Raw genomic sequence first — 20,730 nt, 5'->3', positions numbered from 1 at the left:
GCACGAGGCAGGAGGTGGCTTTGGCTGTGCCACTTGAGAAGGGCTGGGTTTGAGGATGGAAAGTGGCTGTCCTGGCACCTTGGGAGGATAAACTGGCTCTGGAGCAGCCCAGGCTTGGCAGGGAAAGGCACTCAGGGTCTCCAGCACTTCTATCCCCTGCCCCAAACTCTGCATTTCAGATCCTGAAGTGCCCCCAGTGCTGGCCATGTGAAGGCAGGGATGGATTTAAGGAGCCTGGAGTGAGATCCCACTTTCCTGCTCTTGTGCCCAGGCCTTTTCCACCCCAACTCCACAGCCCAGCTGAGCAGGAGGGGATGGGACACCCCAGTGCAGCCCCCATCCCAAACCCTTGCTCTCTGGAAAATCCTCCCCTATGTCCCTGTGAAAGTTGAAATATCAGGTGTGAATCCTCACCCTCCCCTCGTGTCCCTGTGGGCAGCAGTGACAGACACCAAGGGGAGAGCCCAGGAATCCCTACAGAACTAGAAAAGGAAAGGAAACACAGAGCACCAAAGGATCTGCAAGACTCCAATTCACTCTCAGGGGTGCAGAGAGAGCCCCAGCGGCCCGTGCAGCCCCCAGAATCATACAGAGCTGCCATATAGAGATCTCTCTATGTATATATTTATAGGTATGTATATATTTATAGTGCCCTGGCTCAGAACAGCCGGGCCTGCTTCTTCAGCTCGTTCCTCTTCCACAGCGCCAGGCGGTCGAACTCGGCCATGGTCATGCCGAAGATCTGGTAGAATTCCTCCTGGGACAGGTGTCTCTGGGGAGAAACAGGGGGCTGGGCCAGAGCTGGGCACCTGCCAGGGGCTCTGAGGGCATCCCCTGCCTGCTGGCACAAGGGGGTGACACGAACCCAGCACTGCTCCCCTGGGAATGGGGGGACCTGCCTCCCTCCTGCCCCTGCCAGAGGCACAGGGGACAGCAGGAGCCCTGTGACAGTGCCCTGCCCCTGAGCACACAGGGACATGCTCCTCACACAGCCCCACACACCACATGCCAGGGCCACCCCCATGGGATCAGGTCCCTCTGTGCCCTGACTGTGCCCAGGGCCGAGGGCTCCTCTCACCTCTAACCGAGTCCTGTCCACGTCTTTGGGCAGCTGGTTCCTCCCCCTCGTCTTCACCAGGAGCAGCTCGTAGGGGTAAATCTGCACAGGGACAGGGACAGGGACACTGGGGCACCCTTGGGAACAAGGGCAAGGCCTCCTGCCCCCTGTATTTAACAGGGCTTGGGTGGCACAGCTGCCTCCAGAGCCTGGGTGGGACAAGGAGAGGTGGGAGCTGCTCTCAGGGTGACTCTGATCCACCCCGGAGCTCTGTGGTGGCTCTGGAACAACCAGCAGGAATGACCCAGGCAGGGTGTGAGCAGCACAACCCCCTGCTCTGCTCCTCACCCAGGGGACAATTGTGCTCAGCAGCACCTGGGCAGGGAAGGGGCTCTGGTGTGAGCCCCACGGTGCTGGGATGGGGCTGCCAGGTCCAGGATGGAGCAGAACAAAGGCAGAGGGCTGAGTTTCCCTCTGCAGAGCCTGGGGACACACGGACACATCCCTGGGGCTCTGGCTGGTGGCCTCTCCTTGCAGCAGAAGGCTCTTACCTTGTACTCTGTGGGGAGAGCAGACAGACAGACAGACAGACGTGAGCCCCAGCTCTGCTGCCACCGCCCTGCCCCGGGGCTGCCTGGGCGGACCCCATCCTCCTGCAGAGCTGCCGGGGGGGGTTGGCAGCCCCTCAGCATGGGCGGCCCCTCAGGGTGTCCCCAAGATGTCCCAGTGTCCCCCCTCACCTCGCATGCCCCAGTTGACGGCGTTGGTGCTGTCGTAGTGGAACAGCTCCGCACTGGGAGGCTGCGGAGGGAAGGACAGATGGACAGAGACAGAGGGGCTGAGAGAGGGAGGGAGGCTCCTCCAGACAGCCCAGGGGCACCTCCCACGTCCCCAGGGGGGGACACCAGGGTTCCCACCCTGCAGCAGGGAAAGTGAGGCACAGGGAGGTGAAGTGACCCGCCCAGAGCTCCTGATCCCAAACAACGCCAGGATACAAAGCAAAGCTCTTCTGGGGGAAAGCAACACCAGCATCCCTCTGGATTTGCTCTGTGGGAGTTTCAGGGCAGACACTGCCTGGACAGGGCTCTTTGGACACCAATAAATAATAATTATTAATGATAATAATTTTGGATTGGCACAGGGCGGCAGCGACAGCAGGGATGCAGAGGAGGGGGAAACAGGAGATCCCAGTGATGGAAAGGGAGCACTGGGGGCTTGGAGGAGCCTGGGACAATGGGGAATGCCTGGGAGAAGAGATTTGGGAAAGCCTGGAAGAGGGAGGAATGCCTTGGAGATTGGGAATGCCTCGGAGAAGGGGGAATGCCTGGCACAAGGGGGAATGTCTGGGAGAAGGGGGAATGTCTGGCACAATGGGGAAGGCCTGGCACAAGGGGGAAAGCCTGGCACAAGGGGGAAAGCCTGGCACAAGGGGGAATGCCTGGCACAAGGGGGAAGGCCTGGCACAAGGGGGAAAGCCTGGCACAATAGGGAAAGCCTGGCACAATGGGGAATGCCTGGCACAATGGGGAATGGCTGGCACAAGGGGGAAGGCCTGGCACAAGGGGGAAGGCCTGGCAGCAGCAGGAGGCACTCACCCTGTGCAGCCCGTTCCTCCTGTAGGCAGGGAGCGAGGCCGATTTAGAAATGAGGGGATCTGCAAAGAAGGCACCAATTCCATCAGGGAAAAGCAGCAATGACAGCCCAGGACAGCCCCCACCCTCTGCCCCTGTGCTCCCAGCTCTGTCTCCTCCCAGCTCCAGCTCATTTCCAGCCTGTGCTGATATATCTCTCCCCAAAATCCCCTTCCCATGGCACCCTCCCACCTCACCCTCCAGGGAACCCATTCTCCTCTCCCAGCTCCCCCTCTCATCCTCTCTGCCCTGCACCAGCTCTGTCCTAACCCAGCCTTTCAAGGGCTCCTTTTGGCTTCCCTTCTCCCCTCCCAGGTCCCAGCAGCTCCTCCAGCTCAGCTCAGGATCCCAGGAGGGGCTGGGGAGGGCTGGGCTCAGGCACTCACCGCTGTCAGCCAGGTAATGGGTGCGGGGAGCTGCAGGGAGAGCAGAGCTCTGTCAGGGCCCCATCCATGCACAGCTGCCCATCCCCAGCCCCACAGACCCTCCCTGGGGCTCCCGGGGCTGAGGGGCTCCCTGAGCATCCCCAGCCAGCTCCACCAGGGCAGATGTGCCACGAGGAGGGAGAGCATGGAACGGGCAGGGCCAGCTGTGCTGCCAGGAGAGCAGGGGACGGGCATGGCCAGCTGTGCTGCCAGGACAGCAGGAAACGGGCAGGGCCAACTGTGCTGCCAGGAGAGCAGGGAACGGGCAGGGCCAGCTGTGCTGCCAGGAGAGCAGGGAACGGGCAGGGCCAGCTGTGCTGCCAGGAGAGCAGGGAACGGGCAGGGCCAGCTGTGCTGCCAGGAGAGCAGGGAACGGGCAGGGCCAGCTGTGCTGCCAGGCTCTCAAGTGGCCCCAAGGGCAGGGCTGGGGGCCCTGGGGGCTCTGTGAGAAGAGCAAGGTGAGCGAGGCAGCCCTGGGGGGCCATCCCAGACCAGGTGACAGCACCTGGGCATGGCTGTGCTGCCAGACCCCCAAGGGACCCCTCAGCCACTCCAGGCTGCCCCCTGGGCAATGCCCCATCCCAGCTGGGGCACAGGGGGTGGATGGGGCCCTCCAGAGAGGCAAAGAGCCCAGCTCCATGCCCAGCTCCATGCCCAGCATCCTCATCAGCCCTTTCCCCATCCCATTCCTCCCTCTCCACCCCTCCCGAGGGGCTGGGGCTGTGGTGGGTGGGACGGAGGGACAGAAGGACAGAGGGACAGCCTTACAGCCATTGAGGGAGCCCTCGTAGCCCACGGTGTGCAGGGCCTCCCTGCTGCTGGCCGAGCTGCGAGGGGGGGTCCAGGGGTCTGCGTAGGAGTTGGAGCGAGCCTTCATCTCCTCCCTCAGGATCAGCCTCCCGATGCCACTCTGGATCTGCCAGGGGGGAAAAGCCACCTGCCACCCTTCCTGTGCCTGCCCAGCCCTCCCTGGCACCCACAGGAGGGCACAGCATCCCCTGGCATGGGCTGGGCATCTCCTGGGCAGGGGGATGCTGTCCCCTCCTTCAGAGCCTCTGATCGGGGTGGTCAGGAGGGGACAGATGGCCCAGGGCCATGGGGATGGTGGTGGCACCCTCTGGGGTGGCTGAGCCAGCTGGGGACAGTTTGGTGCTGGCTGTGCCCAGCAGGGCTGGCACTCACCTTGTGCATGCCCCGGTCGTACCCGTCCTCCTCCCCACCTGAGGAGAACCTCCGGGCCCGGGGAGCTGCAGGGAGACACAGCAGGGGTCAGGTGGGGACAAAGGGGGGACAGGCAGGGAGAGGGGAGTCCCCAGCTCCATGGGGACACAGCAGGGGCCAGATGGGGACAAAAATGGACAGGCAGGGAGGAGACAGTCCCCAGCTCCGTGGGGACAGTTGGCTCCTGGACACTCTTTGGGTTTTGGGGTCACCTTGGCAGGTATCTCAGCCCAACCCCAGTTTTGTGTCCAGACCCAACTCAAAGCGGGATTTCCTCCCAGAAAACGTGGAGCACGAATGGGTTTCCCTTCCTCCCAGCCCAAGGGGGATTTGTTACCTTTGGGTGAGCCCTGGAAGGACCAGTACTCAGACTCAGAGTGGTAGTAGGGGTCAGGGGAGTAGGCAGGGCTGTACTTGGATGACTGAGCGATGTCCTCGCTGGTTTTACTCTTGGTGGCTGCAGAGGGGGTGTCTGCAAAAGGAGGGGACAGAGCCAGGGTGAGGATCTGCAGAGATCCCCCCCAACCCAAGGCAGATCCTCTTCCCTCCCCAGGACTGCCAGGGATTTGTGTCTGGGCACGGACAGAGCTGGGAATAATCAGTTCTCCAACTGCTGAGGCAGACAGAGGGGACAGTGACAAGCAGGGGATGTCACTGGGGTGGCTGGGAAGGGACCCAAATGGCTGAGAGCCCACGGCACCACAAGTGCTATGTCCTGCACCGTGCTCATCCAGTGCCAGCAGCGCCACCAGGCTGTGCTGTGCTGTCCCCAGGAGGTGACAGAGGGGATGGAGGAAGGCTCAGCCCCAGCAGGGACGGGGCTCTCTGGGCTCTGCCAGGGACAGATGGCAGCAGAGGGGCTCTGGCAGGGGTGGCTCCTCATGGCATGGACACACAGGCTGCTCAGGCTGGGGACAGAGCCTCGATAGCACACAGGGGAGCCCAGGGGGGAGCTCTGCTGCACCAGAGGCCGGGAGGGTGACAGGGGAAGGAGCAGCAGGGCCAGGAGGTGGCAGAGCCTGGCAGGCACAGGGCACCCAGCAGTACTTACAGCAGCAGGAGCAGGCAGCAGCAGGCAGTGGGAGATGGGCAGGAGGGAGGGGAGAGCAGGGAGAGAGAGGAGACAGACACAGTTACTGCCCAGGGGAGCAACTGTCCCTCCGTGAGCAGGAGCAGGAGGGGACAGAGCCAGCCAGCCCCTCTGAGAGCCACCAAACACTGGGGGCCACCAAACACCGAGAGCCACCAAGCCCCAAGGGCCACCCAAACACCAAGAGCCACCCAAACACCAAGAGCCACCCCACACTGAGAGCCACCCAACACCGAGGGTCACCAAGCACCCTCCCCAACCTGCAACACCCCCAGGCCTGTTACACGCTGGAGCAGCCGCCCACGATGGGCTGCATTTTCTCCAGGGCTGCATTTTCAACTGCAAATTGCTTTTTTCATCCCTTTTCCGAGGCTGCTCCGACTCCCTTACCCACCAAGGCCCTGCTCCCCCTGCCACAGCCATCCCTGGTGTCCCTGCCAGCCTTTGCTGCATCCCTCACCACAGGGATGCTCCAAAGTGACAGCTGTGATCCCTCCCTGCTGCCCAGAGCAGACACATCCCACCAGAGCCCAGCCCACACCCTGCTGCCTGCCCCACCTCCCACCCAGCCCCTGAGCGCAGGGCATGCTCAGGGGTGACAGGGGGACAGGGACGGACAGACAGACGGACAGACCGTACCGTGCCGCTTGTAGATGGGCGGTTTCCTGTAGATGTTGCTCTCGCCAGCAGCTGATGGGACAAGAGAGAGAGAAAGGGAAGAAAGAAGGGAGAGAGGGAGGTGAGTGCGGGCGTGCTGGGAGAGCACAGGACACGGGTCCTGCCGGTGCCACCACCCTCAGGTCACGGTTCCATCACAGAGACACCCCCGGGCCCTCCAGTGTACCGGGAGTGACCCGGGAGGGCCCAGAGAGGGATCCAGGGAGGCTCCCTGAGGGATCCTGGAGTGCCCCGGGAGGGATCCGGGCTGGCTCCGGGAGTGCCCAAGGAGAGATCCGGGAAGGCCCCGGGAAGGCCCCGGAAGGCTCCGGGAGGGATCCGGGAAGGCCCCGGGAAGGCCCCGGAAGGCTCCGGGAGGGATCCGGGAAGGCCCCGGGAGAGCTCCGGGAGGGCCCAGGGAGGGATCCGGGAGTGTCCGGGAGTGCCCCGGGCCGGCAGCCCTGGCACGGAGCGGTCCCGGCTGCCCAGCAGTGCCAGGACATGCAGCGAGCAGCCAGCGACAGCATGCACCGGGGCAGGGGCACAGCCTGGCAGCCGGGCACCGCTCTGGGGGTGCCAGCACCGCCTGCGAGCTACCTGGGGCGAGCCAGCGTCAGCCAAAGCCTCTTTGCGCAGCACAGAGAGAGAAAAGAGCGAGTCGGGAGGGAAAGCGAGCTGGAGCAGGGAGGGAGCCATCCATAAACACCGCAGGGACGGGCAGGGATGGGACAGGCAGGGCAGGGATGGACAGGGCAGGGAAGGGATGGGATGGGCAGGGATGGGACAGGCAGGGCAGGGATGGACAGGGCAGGGAAGGGATGGGATGGGCAGGGATGGGATGAGCAGGGCAGGGGTGGGAGCGGAGCTGGAGGAGCCTCCGGGTGTGCTCAGAGCACTGGCGATGCCTCGGGGAGGGTGCCAGGCTCTCGGGGCACGGGGAGATGCCCCAGCTGGGTGGGCGCTGCGGGTTCTGACCCTGCCGAGGGGTGACAATGGGCAGCTCTGCCTGCTTCCCAACCCCCTGTCCCTTCCTGCCCCGTCCCCGTGGGCTGTGCGTGGCCGGGGCGGGGTGGCCCTTACCTGGTGGCCCCCTGCAATCCCTGCAGAAGGGGAGCAGGCATCTGGCAAGCCCAGCGCACGCTGGGGGGAGGGAGCGGCGGGCCCTAGGGGGGTATAAAATAGTCATCTGTAGCGGAGGGCTGTGCAAAGGCCTCTGGCAGACAGGCTGTGACCCTGGGGGAGGCAGGGATGGGGACAGGATCTCACCAGGACACTCATCTCGGTGTGGGGAACAGTGGAGGAGGGCAGGGCGGAGGAGGAAGAAGAGGGATGCTGCAAGGATCGAGCGGGCTCCGGGAGGCTCCGGGACCTCCGGGTGGTGATGGGGAGGAGGAGGAGGAGGGTTCAAGGTCCTGTTTATGGATGGCCTCTCCCAGGGGTCGATCCTGGCTCTAGGCAGGCGGCGGAGCTGGGCATGCGACACAGCGGGCACGGCACATGCGGGCATGCCACGGACACGGCTCCCCGGGCAGCGGCGCGCTCCGGAGCCTACCTGGGATGTGGAAATGCTTGGGCGCTTGGTATGAGGTTGGAGTGGAGGACCTCACATCTAACTGGCTATAGTAGGGGGAGCTGCGCCCGCTCTCGGTGCCTGCGCGGGGCCCAGCAGAAGCAGCCGTGAGTGACCGAGAGAGAGAACAAGAGGCAGAAGAAAATGGGTGTTAAATGCGGCGGTGTTAGAGCAGCGGCGGTGAGCCGGGTGAGCGGCAGTGACGGGGATCTGCGGCCCGGGAGCGGCGCTGATGGAGCGGGGCACTTCCCGCATCCCCGGGGTGCAGAGCACAGCCCGGAGCGGGGCTGGGAAAAGCCGAGCGTGCTGCAGAGGCACTGAGGAGCCCCTGGCCGTGCAGGGGGCTCTCGGTGAGCTCAGAGGGTTCCAGTCCTTCCTCCGCAGCTCCAGAGGACGGCAGACACGGCCCAGGCATGCTCTGCTCCCCGCCGTGCTCCGTGCGCAAGGAGCTCCCCGGGCACAAACATCTGCTGCGTGCCCCTCCCAGAGCCGCCAGGGCAGCCGAGGGGTCTGCACCAGAGCTGGAGGCCACCTGCCTCCCATCCCATCCTGCCCGAGCCCCAAATTCCCCTTGGCCTCTCCTTGCTGCTCACAGGAGTTTGGAGAACAGAGGATGGGCAGAGCTGGCACCGCTCCCATCATGGGCCACCCCAGGCCGCCTGCCGCCGGCCAGATGAGAAAGCGCAGAAATAAATCCCAGCGATGTCTTTGTGATCCTCTCTCCCCCTGGCGGTGGGGCCGCAGCCCAGATCCTCACCTGAGCGGTAGAAGTGGTGGGGGGACCTGGGCATGGTGGGGGACATGCCCTGGCGGCTGTAGGTGGGGGAGTCGATGTAGCCGGGGCTGGAGGCTCGCCTCTGCCGCGGGTCAAAGCTCTCGTAGATGTCCTGGCGTGGGGAGGGTGTGGAGAGCGGGGTTAGACTGGCATGGGGGGGTCAGACAGTGCCCTGCGTGTGACACTGGCACTGGCTCTGAGTGTCCCCTGAGGCTGCATAGGTCCCCAGCCTGCCCTGCCAAGGCACAGGCAGCACAGCCCAGGGTTTGGAGCAGGTGACAGAGGTTTGTGCCTGGAGATTGTCCCCTTCCCTTGAATTCGTCCCCAGTCACTGGGGCTGCCTCCATGGGGCAGAAGCTGCACCCTGAGGTCATTCTGCCAGGGAGGTCTTTGACCCTGCTCTCTCGGGGCCTGAAGGACACAACAGCCCCCCTCCCCTGTCACCCCACACCCTGGGACAGCCTCCAGCCCGGGGGCACGGACAGCAGAGGCTCTGGGCAGGGGGACATGCTGGGGCAGCAGCAGGTGACAGACCCGGTGCCCACAGGGACATTACCTGTGAGTATGGGGAGAGGGTCCCCAGGGACTGCAGGCAGCAGGAGGCAAAGTGAGGAGGAAAACAGAGAGAGAGAGAGAGAGAGAGAGACAGCACATGGTTAGGAGGACAGGGACAGACTGGGCTCCCACAGCAGCTGGATTGCCTGGGGTACGCTGGGGGTGCAGCCAGAGCTGAGCTGGGCAGGGAGCCCTGGCCAGGAGAGGAACTGGCAGGAGCAACTCAGACACCTCTGTGGAGAGGGGGAGGCACACAGGGCCATGGCCACGCTGCCTGCACCGTCCTGGTGGGCTGCAGGACACCAGGCTTGTGGCAGAACATCGGGGTGGGCATGGGAGAGGGGCTGCTGCCAAATCCTCTGCAGGTGCTGCCCCCAAATCCTCTTCAGGTGCTGCTGCCACCAAATCCTCTTCCAGCACCACTTTGGGTGCTCCAGAGGTGCCCCAGAGGTTCTGCAGGCAGGATTGCCTGCCAGGGCCATGCCCAGGGCTGTGAGGGTGCATTCCCTGCCCATCACTCCTCTCACACAGCCCTGAGCTCACTGGGATCTCTCTGACTACAGCAGCATCCCTTCACCTCCATCACTGACCCTCCCCAAGCCCTGGGCAGGCCCTGCCCCACTCCTGCCTCCCTGCACGGCTCCCCCTGGCACGGAGGAGCCCCCCAGAGCTGTGCCCAGCCTGGGGCCCGTTCCTGCCCCCCAGCAGGGCTCCTGCAGCCTCGGTTCCTCCCCACAGCTCTATCAGTACCTCCCCATAGCTATATCTCTCCAGCGTCTCGTCCGACGTGTATCTGTGATAGGGCTCGTAGGAAATGAGGTCGGGACGCTGCACCTCATAGATGGCTTTAATCTTGGGAAGAGCTGCCAGGTCTTTGTAATTAAGGATCTCATTATCCACTTTAGCCTGGGGAGAGGGAGAGACAGACATGGAGATGGAAAGGAAGAGGAGGAGAGAAGGGAGGGGAGGCTGGAGCGCAGTGTGGAGCCAGCACAGGGCAGACAGAGCTCAGTGCCACCCCAGCAGCAGGGACAGGGCAGAGGAGAGGCCTGAGAGGCAGCAGGGGAGGGCAGAGGAGCTGGGAGGGCAGGGGTGTGCCCCTCCTATGCCCCTGAGCTGTGCCATGGCACTGGGGGCACAGCGTGTTGCAGGGACAGGGGGATTTGTCCGTGCTGTCCCCAAATTCTGGGCTTGTCCCACTGAAGAGCAGCTGCTGCTGCCACCCCTGGGGAGGGCAGGCTGGACTTACACAGATGACACGGTTTGGGGAGCCAATGCTGGAGCCAGGGGGCGAGATGGAGGTTTCTGACGTCCTTCTGTGCTGTGGAGGCACAAACGGGGAGGGCAGGTGAGGGCAGGGCAAGGAGGGACCCCTGAGCAGGCAGATTGATGGCTTGGGGCTGAATGTCACTGTCACAGCCCCAGCCACGGCCAGCCACCATCCTCTGGGCAGCCTCAGGAAGCCACCCCAGCTGTGGGCACTGCCAGAACAGTTCAGCTCCAGCAGGGACACAGGACGATGGCACCTGGGACGTGCCACCCCTCACCCTGGTGACATGCCTGTCACTCTGGTGCCTACCTTCAGCTTCTTCTCTGCTCTGGCTGCCTGCTTGCAGATGGGGTGCCACACCTCAGAGCCTGCAGGGCAGCAAAGGGACAGTGCTCACACACTGCCACCCCCTGCCAGGGCACAGCCAGGTCCCCCTGCCACCTCCAGCAGTGCCACAGGAGCGTGCAGGGCAGTGAGGACTGAGTGTCTGTGACAGGGAATGGAGCAGGGCAGGGCCAAGCCTCAGCTGGGACAGCAAACTCAGGTGGATTTGGGGCGGCCCAACCAGTTGCTGCTGGTTAAACTGGGGTGACACCGAGCTGGGGACACCACAACACCCCCATGTTTGGGCTCAGTGAGCAGAGATTGGGCTGTGCCCAGGTGTGCAGGGAGAGGAGGAGTTCCCAGCTCAGGGGCAGGGCTCATGGAGAGCAGGGATTTGCGCACACAGCAGCTGGAGAGCTGTGGGAGAGGATCCCTGGCACTGCACACACAAAGACCCTTGTCAGGAGGTGCCAGGCCCTGGCCAGGAGGTGCCAGGAGAACTCAAACCCCCCATGTTACCTGTCAGGTACATCTCCTCTCCCTCTGTGAACATCTGGTGGCAGCGCACACATCTGGCACAGGTGGGGTGGTAGTGCTTCCCTCCTGCCTGTGAGGGGAGCAGAGAGGAGCCTGAGCCAGGCAGGACACGCTGGCCTGGCCCTGTCCCCTGTCCCTGAGTGACCCTGCCACCCTCATAGTGACCACTGAGCAAACTGGGGTGTCCCCAGAGGCCTCCACGTCCCATGGAGAAACCAGAGACAGCTTCATCCCCACTGGAAACTTGCAGGACGTTCTGCTCTCCTCAAAACCTCCCACAGCAAGCAGAGCCAGGGGTCCCAGAGCAGCAGGGCACTCACCTCCAGGGCCTGGCACTCACCTCCAGGGCCCGGCACTCACCTCCAGGGCCTGGCACTCACTCACCTCCAGGGCCTGGCACTCACCCACCTCCAGGGCCTGGCACTCACTCACATCCAGGGCCTGGCACTCACCCACCTCCAGGGCCTGGCACTCACTCACCTCCAGGGCCTGGCACTCACTCACCTCCAGGGCCTGGCACTCACCTCCAGGGCCTGGCACTCACTCACCTCCAGGACACGGCCGCTGATGTAGCGGTCGCAGGTCTCGCACTTGATGCCGAACTGGGCGTGGTAGTCGGACTCGCAGTAGGGGATGCCGTCCCTGGGGAGAGGCACAGAGGGGTGGGTGGGTGCCAGGGGAGTGCCAGGGGAGTGCCAGCCCCGCCCCAGCCCCGGCCCCAGCCCCCAGGTGGCACTCACTTGCTGATGTACTCGCCGGTGAGGATGACCCCGCATGTTTGGCACTTGAAGCAGCTGACGTGCCACTGCTTCTCCAGGGCCAGCAGGGACTGGCCCTGCTTGATCTCCTCCTTGCAGCCAGCGCAGTCTGGGGGGACAGGAGGGAATGTGGGCACTGCAAGGACACCCCTGTGATAGCCCTGGCAGTGCCCTCACCCCCAGGGGAAAGCCCTGCCCTGGAGGATGAGCCAGGGATGATGCTGTGTCACCATCATATTTTCTCAAAAATCCCCTCACCCAGGATTTTCTCCTGGGAAGCTGAGAAGCCTCAGAGATAATGAAAACAATAATTATCTGATTTGCTTCTCCTGTGTTTTGCTGGTCCAGCTGTGTTGGGACTCTGGAAGGAGTCATGAGTTTTCATTAGTATCTCAGCCTTCTGTGTGTATCCTTTCTCTATTCTTTAGTATAGTTTAATAATACAATAAATTATAATAAATTATAATAAATTATAATAAATTTGCCTTCTAAGAACATGGAGTCAGATTCATTCCTTCCTCCTCCCTCTGGGAAACCTGGAAATACCACAATGCTGTTGCAAACACCCTGCTCCCGAGGCAGCCTCGTGGGAATCATTTCACCGTGGATTTCTGTCACCTCTGCTTGTCCCCAGCGCAGGAAATTTGGGACCTCAGAGATACCTCTGGCACCCAGCCACAGCCCTGGGCTTCCCTCGGGGTGCCCAGTCTGAGCCAGGCCAGCTGGACACCAGGAACAAACTCTTATCTGAAGCAGTGCCTGGGCACTGATTGGTCAGGAGGGGCTGGGTCACTGTCCCCGCTGGGTTTCACAGCCTGGACCTGGCACCCAGTGCCAGCGTTGAGCTGAGGAGGAGCTGCTGTGTCACAGTTTGGACTCGATGACCTCAGGGTGTTTTCCAGGCTGTTTCACTCTGTGCTGGGCTGTGGGAGGGCCCCGTGGGCTGGCAGGTGCCCAAGGGTGAAGTGTCCGGCAGAGGAAGGGCTGTGCTGTCCACCCGCGTCCGGCCCCGCTCCGGCCTCCCTTCCCTTCCTCCCCTGGCTCCCGGCAGGAAGCACACGGCCCGGAGCCCTGACCTTGATTCCTCCTTGTCCTTCCCTCCCCTGGGCTCCAGCGCTGCCTGGAGGGGGTTTTGTTTAACCCCATCCCTGCCACGGGGGAAGCAGGAGCAGCCAGCCCAGCCCAGCCCAGCCCGCTCTGTCCCAAATCCCCGCCTGGAACATTTCTGAGCCCTGCACAAAGGCAGGATCTGCTCCCTCCTTCGGGTGCTGCAGGGCTGGGGCTGCAGGGAGAGGCTGCTCCTAGGGATGCCTTCCCTGTGGAATGCAGCACAGCTCCCTGCCACCCTGCTGGTGGCACTGCCAGGGCCACCAGGGCCACCAGGGACAGTCTCTGTGTGCCTGCAGCTGCCGTGAATAGGGCATGGTGTCCTCAGGTAACCCCGCTGCAGCTCGGGAAGGGGATGGGGAGGGAGAGGAAGGCGGGAGGGAGGCAGAGCCTGGCCTGAAGATGAGGGAATTCCTGTCCTTTGGCTCAGTCCAACCCTGCCACGTCCCCTCCATCCAGGGCTCGGGAGGGAGGCAGCTTGGGGGGCTCACAGGGGTCCATCAGCACCAATCCCACCACCAGAAGTGTCACCATGGTGACTGGGTGACAAGGAGCACAGGTGACACCCAGCCTTGGCTGCAGGACTCTGTGTCAGGCACTGACCCCCAGGGCAGGAAGGGAAGGTCCTCCCAACCTGGGGTCAAAAGCAAGGCCAAACCCACCCTAAAGAGCTTGTCCATCGCTCCAGCTGACTTTTAGGAGATCTCTGGGGTTCACCAGGGCAAGGGCATGAGCAGAATAAACCTTTCAGTGCTGGCAGACCCAGCAAGGAACGCCAGTGCTGTGACAGCCCCAGGAGCATTCCCAGGGCAGCCACTTGGAGCAGCTTGGACACAGCTCCAGAACCTCCCCATGGGCTCTGCCAGGGTGGTGGCACCTGCCCAGGTCACCAGCAGGCCAGGGGAGTTCCCAAAACCGCTGCAATCCTGGGTGGAGCTGCAGGACTGCCCCGTCCCTCCTCCCACCCCTCGGTGATACCCTGGCTCTGCAGGGCTGCAGGGTGACCCCAAACCTGTCCTGTCACCCCAAACCCGCCCTGTCACCCCTGCAGGGACACGTGGCCCCTCTGTGTGCACCCAGCACAGCACAACTTACGGCTGGGCCCGTGGATCTTGATGGGCTTGGTGCTGAGCAGGGCGTGGGAGCAGTTCTGGCACACGCAGTCCTTCCCGCTGAACGTCACCTTGTCCCCGATGGGGAACGGCTTCCTGCGTCCAGGGACACGTGGGGAGGGGTCAGCAGGGACCCCCGGGGCTGCTCCTGCCTCTCAGAGGGGCCAGCAGCCGGCACTGACCTGCAGGTGCTGCAGACAAAGCACTTGGGGTGGTAGGTCCTGCCCAGGGCAGAGATGACCTCGCCGGTGATGAAGTCCCCACAGCTGTCACAGCGGGTCCCGTACAGCTGCTGGTAGTCCTGGGTGCAGATGTACTCCTGGTTCTTGAAGAAGAAACCTGACTGGGCCAGGTCACAGCCACACACTGGGGAGAGGACGTGCGGCCATCAGGGTGGGTCCTTTTCCAGCCTCCTGCAGGCATCTATCTCCCAGGGTTTCCCTCACCTCCTGCAGGCATCTCTGAGGGTTTCCTATGTCCCAGGGTTTCTCCAGCCTCCTGCAGGCATCTCTGAGGGTTTCCTATGTCCCAGGGTTTCCCTCACCTCCTGCAGGCATCTCTGAGGGTTTCCTATGTCCCAGGGTTTCTCCAGCCTCCTGCAGGCATCTCTGAGGGTTTCCCTTGCCTCCTTCAGGTATCTATTTCCACGGGTTTCTCCAACCTCCTGCAGGCATCTCTGAGGGTTTCCCTTGCCTCCTGAAGGCATCTCCCAGGGTTTCCTATCTCCAAGGGCTTCTCCAGCCACCTGCAGGCATCTCCCAGGGTTTCCCTCTCCTCCTGCAGGTATCTCCCAGGGTTTCCTATCTCCCAAGGTTTCCCCTCTCCCGCAGGTGTCTATCTCCCAGGGTTTCCCTGGCCTGCAGGCATTTATCTCCCAGGGTTTCCCATCTCCGAGGGTTTCCCTGGCCAGCCGGGCTCTGGGCTCTCCCAGCAGATGTCAGTGTCGGGCTGCGGGACGGGGCCGCTCCCGCAGGAGCCCCCGCACTGCAGCGCTCCTGCAGCACGGAGGGGCACGGGCACGGCCCGGGCATCCCCGCCCGGACCTGCTGCCCTGCCCGGGCTCAGCCCCTCGGCGGGGTGAGGAAGATGAGGGCAGGGCTGGGGACAGCTGGGCAGCGGTGATGTCCCTGCCAGCCCCGTGCTGCAGTGCCACGGAGCCCTGCCCTGACGGGAGCAGCTCCTGGCAACGCTCGGAGCTCTCCCTGCTCGTTTCTCCACGTGTCCAGCCCTGCTGCGGGGAGCGTGGGCGGTGCACAGCCCATCACAGGAATCCGAGCAGACGTGGCCAGCCCTGGCCTCAGCATCATCTCCCTCCCTCCCTCCCACGGCCTCTGCAGCCAGAGGGACCTGCAGGGCAGCACAACCTGGCACTGGGCTGGCACAGGGTGGCCACCGTGCCCAGCCCATCCTGCAGGGTGACAGGGTGGGGAGGGGACACCAGAGTGACTGAGCACCCCTGGCACAGCCCACCTTGGTCTGGGTTTGTCCCCTTGGGGTGGGGAGGGGACACCAGAGTGACCGGGCACTGCTGGCACAGCCCACCTTGGTCTGTGCTTGTCCCTCAGCCCCTCTGTCCTGTCCCTGGGTGGCAGGGGACAGCTGGAGCTGCAGGGCACAGGGAGCAGCTCCTGCCCTGGGCATCTCCGGGCCCAGCTGCTCCGCGGGGCTGGGTGTCACAGACATCTGTTATGGAAAATCCTTTCTTTAAGATTTTTCTTCCTGAGAAGCTGAGAGGCCTCAGAAACAAAATGTAAATGTTGATTATCTGCTGCTGTGGAATGCAACAGGTGAATCTTTGATTAGCTCATGCTAGATGTTTCTAATTAATGGCCAATCACAGCTCAGCTGGCTTGGACAGAGAGTCCAAGACAGAGCCTTTGTTATCATTCTTTGCTATTCTATTCTTAGCCAGCCTTCTGATGAAATCCTTTCTTCTATTGTTTTAGTGTAGTTTTAATGTAATATATATCATAAAAAAATAAATTAAACCTTCTGAAACGTGGAGTCAGATCCTCGTCTCTCCCCTCAACCTGAGACCCCTGTGAACACGGTCACATTTGGGGTACCCAGCAGGGAATTTGGGTCCCCCAAACAGCCTGTCAGCAACAAGGGACAGGCCAGCAACGCAGGGACAGGCCAGCAGCTCGGGGACAGCACCAGGAAGCAAATGCAATGTAAAATGAGGCTGCTGTGTGCCCTGTTTGCTGTGGAACAGCACATCCCTCACTCACTCCTGTGCCAGCTCAGCGGGGCTGGAGCCAGCCAGAGGTGGCAGGAGGTGAGAGCTGCAAGGGAAGGTGAGACAGGAGGATTTCCTCTCATTATTTATTCCCTTTCACTTGGAAATCGGGCAGTGAGCTCTGCCAGGCTCTCCCTGCTGGCTCCTGCTCCCTTTGAAGCTGTCTGAGCTCTTTGTCTGGATGCTCAGCTCCTGCTGCAGCCTCCAGGCCGGGCTGGGGCAGGGCAGTGAGCTCAGCACGGGGCCCTGCAGGTGCAAGGCAGCCCTGAGGGCATCCCAGGACAGATCCCAGTCCCAAAAACCTGGGGCTGCCCCCATGGGGGACAGGGCTGCAGCAGGGTGGGGACAGTGTCACCTGCAGCCAACCCCTCTGTTCTGGCAAGAGGGGGACCAGGGGGATGGGGATCATGCTTGGCACAGGGAGCTTGGAAGAGGCTTTTAAAGAGCCCTGGAATGGGGAATTTTACAGCCTGCAGGAGCTGGCTGAGAGCAGCTGCTGCCATAAAGGAGCTGAGCAGCAGCAGCAGCTCTGCACCATGAGCTTTACAGCCCTGCAGCTCTCTCCTGCTGCTCAGCAGCATCCAAAGAACCTCTGCTGCACTCCTGCCAGCCCTGGGGGCACCAGCTCCAGCTGCAGGCCATGGGCAGGTGGCAGGGATGTCACAGGGGTGTCACAGGGATGTGTCACCCAGCCCCAGCTCTGTCAGGAGCTGCTCTGGGCATCTCCCCCACTGGCACTGCCTCCTCCCCCTGCTCCTCCTCTGTCGCAGACATCTTTTCACGAAAAATCTTTTCTTTGAGATTTTTCCTCCTGAGAAGCTGAGAGGCCTCAGGAACAAAATGTAAACAATGGTTATCTGCTGCTGTGGAATGCAACAGGTGGATGGATCTGTGATCGGTTTCATGGGGTTGTTTCTACTTAATGGCCAATCACAGCCCAGCTGGCTTAGAATCTCTGTCTGGGACAGAAGCTTTTGTTATCATTCTTTTCTATTCTTAGCTTTGCTAGCTTTCTGATTAAACCTTTTCTTCTATTTTTTAGTACAGTTTTAATGTAATACATATCATAAAATAATAAATCAAGCTTCTGAAACATGGAGTCAGATCTCAGTCTCTCCCTTCAACATGAGACCCCGGTGAACACCGTGACACTCCTCCTGCTCTGGGAGCAGCTGAAGGAGACAATGACAACCCCAGACACCGATGGGCATGTTTGGGATCTACAGGTCTGTCCCCAGGGCTGTGGGACAGCCTGGCCAGGAGCTTTTTGGGGAGCCTGGTCCTACCTTGGCAGGTGAAGCAGCGGATGTGGAAGTGGTTGCTCTGCACGCGCACGACCTCGCCCTTGCAGGTGTCCCCACAGCGGTAGCACTGGATGGCAGAGGAGCTGCTCCCGGAGCTGTAGGGGCTCTGCTGGTAGGGAACTGCAACGGGGGAGAGCAGGAGAGAGAGGGGAAGGCTCTGTTAGGGTGGGGGACATGGCCGGGTGTCACTGCACTGAGCTCAGCCTGGCTGTGACAGGGCCAGCACTGAGGGACAGCACCCAGCGATGTCACTGTCACATTTTCTGAAAAATCCCTTTGCCAGGATTTTCTCCTGTGAAACTCAGAACCTCAAAGAAAAATGAAAACAATTTCTTCTGAAAAATCCCTTTGCCAGGATTTTCTCCTGTGAAACTCAGAACCTCAAAGAAAACTGAAAACAATTTCTTCTGAAAAATCCCTTTGCCAGGATTTTCTCCTGGGAAGCTGAGAAACCTCAAAGAAAAATGAAAACAATAATTATCTCATTTGCTTCTCCTGTGTTTTGCTGTTTTGGAATGTGTTTGGACGTTGTTTACCAACAGGTGATTGTTTCATTGGTTTCATGTGAATTGTTTTAACTTAATGACCAATCACTGTAAAGCTCTGGAGGGAGTAATGAGTTTTTCATTATTATCTTTTAGCCTTCTGTCTGTATCCTTTCTCAATTCTTTCTCAATTGTTTTGCATTCCTTTATAAAAGAGAAGTTGATGGGCTGTTGGTTTGACCAGTGTCATTGGAGAGGTGGCACTGTCACCCTCCAATCCACTGTCACTCTTGGAAATCTATAAATGTTAGATCAGAAAATAAACTTCCCTTTTTTCTTCACCTTGAGAACAGCGGTGTGAGCTCGTGTTCTTTCATGTCCTGCAGTGACACTGCTGGGCTTCACCTGCACTCCTCACCCCTCTGGGACACTCAGGGGATGCCCAGCAACCTCACCCCACGCTCCACATGAAACCCTCCTGCTCTGTGGGAGGGTTTTATTTTTACTTTATTAATCAAATAATTAAACCATATATCCCTACATTATCCAAATCACTTGTCGTCAATACACTTTCAATTAACCTTCCTCTATATTTCCTACTAACAAAAATGACAATCAACCATCACTCTACAACCACCCCTAAACAAACATAAAATTAGCCCCAGAACTGGTCCCCCTCCAAAAACCAAACAAAAATACAAACTATGATGATAAATCATTGACCAACCAACCACCCACCAAATTTTTACGTTCTTGTAGCTTAAGTGTCTGAAAGCAATTCCCAAACGCTTGGAGCAAACAGAGCAATTCCTGCTCTCCCTCCCAATCCCATGGAGCAAACAGAGCAATTCCTGCTCTCCCTCCCAATCCCATGGAGCAAACAGAGCAATTCCTGCTCTCCCTCCCAATCCCATGGAGCAAACAGAGCAATCCCTGCTCTCCCTCCCAGACCCATGGAGCAAACAGAGCAATTCCTGCTCTCCCTCCCAATCCCATGGAGCAGACAGAGCAATTCCTGCTCTGCCTCCCAGACCCATGGAGCAAACAGAGCAGTTCCTGCTCTCCCTCCCAATCCCATGGAGCAAACAGAGCAATTCCTGCTCTCCCTCCCAATCCCATGGAGCAGACAGAGCAATTCCTGCTCTGCCTCCCAGACCCATGGAGCAAACAGAGCAGTTCCTGCTCTCCCTCCCAATCCCATGGAGCAAACAGAGCAATTCCTGCTCTCCCTCCCAATCCCATGGAGCAAACAGAGCAATCCCTGCTCTCCCTCCCAGACCCATGGAGCAAACAGAGCAATTCCTGCTCTCCCTCCCAGACCCATGGAGCAAACAGAGCAATTCCTGCTCTCCCTCCCAATCCCATGGAGCAAACAGAGCAATTCCTGCTCTCCCTCCCAATCCCATGGAGCAAACAGAGCAATCCCTGCTCTCCCTCCCAGACCCATGGAGCAAACAGAGCAATTCCTGCTCTCCCTCCCAATCCCATGGAGCAGACAGAGCAATTCCTGCTCTGCCTCCCAGACCCATGGAGCAAACAGAGCAGTTCCTGCTCTCCCTCCCAATCCCATGGAGCAAACAGAGCAATTCCTGCTCTCCCTCCCAATCCCATGGAGCAGACAGAGCAATTCCTGCTCTGCCTCCCAGACCCATGGAGCAAACAGAGCAGTTCCTGCTCTCCCTCCCAATCCCATGGAGCAAACAGAGCAATTCCTGCTCTCCCTCCCAATCCCATGGAGCAAACAGAGCAATCCCTGCTCTCCCTCCCAGACCCATGGAGCAAACAGAGCAATTCCTGCTCTCCCTCCCAGACCCATGGAGCAAACAGAGCAATTCCTGCTCTCCCTCCCAATCCCATGGAGCAGACAGAGCAATTCCTGCTCTCCCTCCCAATCCCATGGAGCAAACAGAGCAGTTCCTGCTCTCCCTCCCAATTCCATGGAGCAAACAGAGCAATTCCTGCTCTCCCTCCCAATCCCATGGAGCAGACAGAGCAATTCCTGCTCTCCCTCCCAGACCCATGGAGCAAACAGAGCAATTCCTGCTCTCCCTCCCAGACCCATGGAGCAAACAGAGCAATTCCTGCTCTCCCTCCCAGACCCATGGAGCAAACAGAGCAATTCCTGCTCTCCCTCCCAGACCCATGGAGCAAACAGAGCAATCCCTGCTCTCCCTGCCCCTCCCAGGAGTGCTGGGCAGGGCAGGAGCCCCAGCCAGGCTGACACCACGCCAAGCACCACAGGATTCATTTGCTGCAAGATTTCCGACAGGGAGTCACAACCTGGGCAGGTCAAGCAGCAAAAAGGAGGATTTCAATGGGCCAGAGCTCTTCTGACCCAGGGCTGAACTGCATTCCCAGGAACAGGAGAAGCAGCTGATTGAAAGGCAGCCTGTGAAGTGCCTGCGGAGCAGGGACAGGGGGCACAGGACAGAGGAGATCACTCATCAGAGGCTCCTCGCTCACCCAGGGGCAGATCAAGTGACAGGGAACAGAAACAGCCCATTATCAGCTTCAAAAGCCAGGCAGGAAAAGTCAAAATGACATTGAGACTGTGGCACAGTAAAATCCCGTTCCCTGTGCCAAGAGCCCAGAGCCACAGGGGCTGAACCTCCT

The 20,730-nt window shown here is 60.6% G+C and overlaps 1 protein-coding gene across 1 annotated transcript in view; it reads right to left on the bottom strand.

Moving 5' to 3' along the window:
• Nucleotides 1–539: 539 nt before the first annotated feature.
• The window catches only part of ABLIM3 (actin binding LIM protein family member 3), a 45,735-nt gene continuing 25,544 nt past the window's right edge, over nucleotides 540–20,730 (bottom strand). The window contains exons 2-23 of the mRNA XM_058815034.1: nucleotides 17,615–17,752; nucleotides 14,272–14,455; nucleotides 14,073–14,185; nucleotides 11,853–11,979; nucleotides 11,661–11,754; nucleotides 11,095–11,182; nucleotides 10,561–10,619; nucleotides 10,231–10,302; nucleotides 9,732–9,887; nucleotides 8,983–9,012; nucleotides 8,409–8,538; nucleotides 7,634–7,732; nucleotides 6,064–6,114; nucleotides 4,672–4,806; nucleotides 4,296–4,360; nucleotides 3,882–4,029; nucleotides 3,075–3,104; nucleotides 2,653–2,711; nucleotides 1,798–1,858; nucleotides 1,609–1,616; nucleotides 1,079–1,159; nucleotides 540–772 (exon numbers count right to left, since the gene is read on the bottom strand). Coding sequence (XP_058671017.1) covers nucleotides 659–772; nucleotides 1,079–1,159; nucleotides 1,609–1,616; nucleotides 1,798–1,858; nucleotides 2,653–2,711; nucleotides 3,075–3,104; nucleotides 3,882–4,029; nucleotides 4,296–4,360; nucleotides 4,672–4,806; nucleotides 6,064–6,114; nucleotides 7,634–7,732; nucleotides 8,409–8,538; nucleotides 8,983–9,012; nucleotides 9,732–9,887; nucleotides 10,231–10,302; nucleotides 10,561–10,619; nucleotides 11,095–11,182; nucleotides 11,661–11,754; nucleotides 11,853–11,979; nucleotides 14,073–14,185; nucleotides 14,272–14,455; nucleotides 17,615–17,752 — 2,042 coding nt within the window. The 3' untranslated portion in view covers nucleotides 540–658. The remainder of the gene's footprint in view (nucleotides 773–1,078; nucleotides 1,160–1,608; nucleotides 1,617–1,797; nucleotides 1,859–2,652; nucleotides 2,712–3,074; nucleotides 3,105–3,881; nucleotides 4,030–4,295; nucleotides 4,361–4,671; nucleotides 4,807–6,063; nucleotides 6,115–7,633; nucleotides 7,733–8,408; nucleotides 8,539–8,982; nucleotides 9,013–9,731; nucleotides 9,888–10,230; nucleotides 10,303–10,560; nucleotides 10,620–11,094; nucleotides 11,183–11,660; nucleotides 11,755–11,852; nucleotides 11,980–14,072; nucleotides 14,186–14,271; nucleotides 14,456–17,614; nucleotides 17,753–20,730) is intronic.

This window comes from Ammospiza caudacuta, chromosome 16 (assembly GCF_027887145.1).
Source record: "Ammospiza caudacuta isolate bAmmCau1 chromosome 16, bAmmCau1.pri, whole genome shotgun sequence".
NCBI lineage: Eukaryota > Metazoa > Chordata > Aves > Passeriformes > Passerellidae > Ammospiza > Ammospiza caudacuta.
The sequence above is the reverse complement of the archived record's forward strand: the minus strand, read 5'-3'. Positions and strand labels throughout refer to the sequence as shown.